General features: G+C 46.0%; 1 protein-coding gene across 1 annotated transcript in view; it reads left to right on the forward strand.

The window, feature by feature from the left end:
• Positions 1–4,077, forward strand: part of Pop1 (POP1 homolog, ribonuclease P/MRP subunit) — a 30,572-nt gene extending 26,495 nt beyond the window's left edge. The window contains exons 15-16 of the mRNA XM_028766265.1: positions 2,056–2,403; positions 3,277–4,077. Of these exons, the coding sequence (XP_028622098.1) occupies positions 2,056–2,403; positions 3,277–3,919 (991 nt within the window). The 3' untranslated portion in view covers positions 3,920–4,077. The remainder of the gene's footprint in view (positions 1–2,055; positions 2,404–3,276) is intronic.
• Positions 4,078–4,099: the final 22 nt, after the last annotated feature.

Here is a 4,099-nt window from a genome sequence, read left to right on the forward strand (position 1 = left end):
TGCTGTGTGGCTGAGAGTCCTGTGTGCTGTGTGGCTGAGAGTCCTGTAACTGAGAATGTTTATTTTTCATTATTTAGACTCTGTCATGTATATTTTCTATAGGTGTAAAACCTCCCAAATACTAGAATGGTGTTATCCATACTACTTTGAAACCTGACCTTTTCATTTAACCAGTGTGTGGGTTTCCCTATATCAATACATAATTATTGTACACCGAATGTTGGCAGACTTTTTTGTAGAGGGCCAAATGATGTATACTTCGGTCTCTATGACAAGGTCTCAGCTGTGCCACTGGGACAGAGAAGTAGCCACAGGTGACAGAAAAACAAAGAGTGTGCTGGAGTTCCAACCAGGGCTTATTTCCGGGTCATTCACTAATGGAATTCATAGAATTTTCAATCGTAAAATAGGATCATTTTCCTTTTCCAATGAGTAGAAATATGAGAGTCATTCTTGGCTCGTGGGTCATATAAAGGCAGATAACAGACCAGATTTGGCCTGTGTGGCTCAGCCGCCAGGTGTGGTGCTGAGTGGAGTTCTGAGCGGTCCTGTAAGGCCGCAGCATGAATGTACACTACATCTCATCAGTGACCTTTTAGGGTACCTCTGTCCTGTCCTGTCCTGTCCTGTCCTGTCCTGTCCTGTCCTGTGCCATGTGTTGGGGAACTCTTCCCTAAACCCATCTCTATATTTCTGAATCATTGATTCATCTAGCACATACTTATTTCAAGCCTGCTATTGGCTCCAACACCACCTAGGCACTGTGTGTATGTATGCACGTATGTATGCTCATGTCACACATCTATACAGTGTACTGTGATTATATTTACTGCCCCATAGCCTGAGGAGCCCCTCCGAAAACCACACGGGAATTTTTGTTCTTTGTTTTTCTCCATGTAACCCTGGCTGTCCATGTCCCAAGCTGTAGACCAGGCTGGCCTCTGCCTCTCAAGTGCTAGGGTTAAAGGTGTGTGCCACCATTGCCTGGCTTAAAAGCATATATCATATCCTTACCCTGTTTCCACCCACCTTCCTCCCAACCCCTGGAGTTTTGGTTGGCTTGACCTTTGTAGCTAGCCTCTGTGTGTCTGAAACTTGCATGGCTATGCCGTGTTCAGAAGACAGTTTTGCACCGTACGCATCCACTCTTTCAGTTCTGTGTCTTTGCCCCAATATTTCCCAGACCTTGGAGGGAGTGATGTTTATGACCAAGCACCCAGTGGTCACTGATTCTTGGTACTTTGGCAAGTTATAGGACTGTATTAATTGTCACCCACTGCAAAAAGAAGCGTCTCTGATCACAGCAGGGTGCTGCACAGTCTGAGAGCATAGCCACAAATACTGAGAAGGCAGTTTGACTACAGAATTTAGCAGAACATAAGTCGTGTGCTTCTTCCCAAGAGACTGGTTTGCAGTGAAGCTTCTCCCTCACTTTTGACCTGAAGCGTCCTGTGACCCTGTGATCACTTTCCTATGAGTCCTTCCAAATACAGTGTACACACAATTTTGCAGGCACATACTTGTTCTTCTTACTCTTTCTGATCTTGTTGTCGGGTCAGGAGTGAGGGAGAAGCTTCACTGTTTGACTTAGAGCCTTCGGAGGAGACCGTGTACTTGGAGCTCTCAAGATAGTACTCAAGTCCTGCACACATTTGTAGATGTGTTATCTCTTAAAAAAGACAAAAAAACAACCAAAGATCTGGGCTGGAGAGATGGCTCAGCAGGGAAGAGCACTGACTTCTCCCAGAGGTCCTGAGTTCAATTCCCAGCAGCCACATGGTGGCTCACGACCATCTGTAATGGGATCTGATGGCCTCTTCTAGTGTGTCAGTGATAGCATACTCATATCAAACAAACAAACAAACAAACAAACCAAAAAGGCCCACAAAGATCTGGTCATGGTAGTGTGCACCTTTAAACCTAGCACTGGGGAGGCAGAAGCAGGAAGGAAGGCTGTGTGTGTGTTATTTGAAGTGTTATAATGATGATGGCTGTTTTAATTCTCTTATCTTCAATAGTTTAAAATTTCTTTCTTTCTTTTTTTTTTTTTGTTAGACGCCCTCCTGCTAAAAGGCCCAACTATGTTAAGCTTGGCACACTGGCTCCTTTCCGTTGTCCCTGGGAACAGCTGACTCGGGGCTGGGAGTCCAGGGTTCAGGCCCAAGAGGCAGCTATTATAACTTCAATGCCTGGTGCTCAGGAGACTGACTCAAGACAGCTTGGAGTGCCCTGTGTCCCCAAAGAGATCTGTCAGCTGTCTAATGAGGCGAGCATAGCTGAAAACCAACCCAGGAAGCCAGAAGATACAGGCTGTCAAGTGCAGGCAGAGACTGAGGTGGCCTTGGAACGGAATGCCAGTGAGGGCCACATGGCTGCCACAGGTAGCCACCTCTGTGTTGTTCGGTAAGTGTAGGCAGCTGCCAGATACATTTTGAATAGTTTTCCATATTGAATGTGCTCTGGGTGTGAACGTTGCCATTGTCCTGTGTGCTAACTGGTAACTTTCTGAAAAGGGGGCCATTTCCTTGACATTCATAGAGGGCCTGGGGAAAGTTTAATTCTTGATTTGAGACATGGTACTAACCTATGAAATGGTTGAAAATACTGTCTGTGGCCACAAGCCTGTCCAGTTCTTGTGAATTTTGTAGATGTGGGATGGGCCAGCAGCCGGTCCTCTAGCGTAGTGGAGAGGCCTCGGCTTCCACGTGCGGTGAACACTGCCCTCTCTGCTGCTGTGTGCCTGATCTGCCCACTCGGCACCCGATAATGTGCTCTCCTTTGAGTAGTCGCCCCTTTCCTTTTTGTTTTTGGTTTTGGTTTTTCGAGACAGGGTTTCTCTGTGTAGCCCTGGCTGTCCTGGAACTCACTCTGTAGACCAGGCTGGCCTCGAACTCAGAAATCCGCCTGCCTCTGCCTCCCAAGTGCTGGGATTAAAGGCGTGCGCCACCACTGCCTGCCTGGCCCCCTTTCCTTAAATATCTTAAGATTTTTATATCTCTCTTCTCAAACTCCGATCCTCTTGCTTTCCGTGCTTTATCTACCATATATCTATATATCTATATCTGTCTATCTATATATCTTATTTATCTTATATATATCTATCTTACTACATTCACTATCTATCTTATTTTTCTATATGCCTTATTTTTTCTCTGCCCCAATTGTATAATCTTTATTCTTAGTTTTAGATGACAGACATGAACAGAAGATTATTAGAACTAAATATGTGTTATGCTTTAAATGGTTTTTAATTATTATGTCTCTTACTTTATGTAGGAGTAGGAAAGTACTGAAGCAGCTTTCTTCCTGGTGTGGGCCCAGTTCTGAGGTCAGGAGGGCTCCCTGCAGCGGCCAGCAAGAATTGACTAGAAAGGCCTGCTTGTCCATTCTTGGTGATTTCCCCAGAGCCCTGGTGTGGGTCAGCTTGTCCCTGCTCAGGAAGGGCAGTCCAGAGCCACGCACCATGATCTGTGTCCCATCTGAGGAGGACCTGCTCCAGCTCAGTCAGGATCAGTGTTACCACGGACCCTGGGAATCCAGACACAGCGACCCATTTAAAAGCCTGATTCTGAAGGCGAAAGAAAAGAAGAAAAAGGAGAAGAGGCAGAATGGAGAACACAGGGCCTCCAAGAGCCTGGCAGCAGGGGCGCCTACGACTGAGCAGGAAGCCCTGACTCAGGGGCTGTGGTCAGGCCCCCTTCCAGGACTAACCTCACACTGCTCCAGGCTTCTCCTGGGCTTTGTAACACAGGGAGATTTTTCTATGGCTGTTGGCTGTGGAGAAGCCTTAGGGTTTGTTAGTGTGACCGGCTTGCTGGAAATGCTGTCCAGCCAGTCGGGAGCCATGAGGGGCCTGGTGCTGCTGCGGCCTCCGACATCACTGCAGTATCGGTTTGCAAGAATTACCATCGAGGTGTGAATTTGAGTTTACAGCCTGGACTTAGATTATAACTATTTTTGTGAAATCCTACAGAGATGTCTCTGTCATCATCTGATTTAATGTAGAACTTCTTGGAGAACAAGAATTATATAATGATATAATTATATAATGATATAATTATGTGGATGATGACCTGTGTATAATCTGAATCTTCTCCAT

This window comes from Grammomys surdaster, unplaced genomic scaffold, assembly GCF_004785775.1.
Source record: "Grammomys surdaster isolate TR1022 unplaced genomic scaffold, NIH_TR_1.0 63, whole genome shotgun sequence".
Taxonomy (NCBI): Eukaryota; Metazoa; Chordata; class Mammalia; order Rodentia; family Muridae; genus Grammomys; species Grammomys surdaster.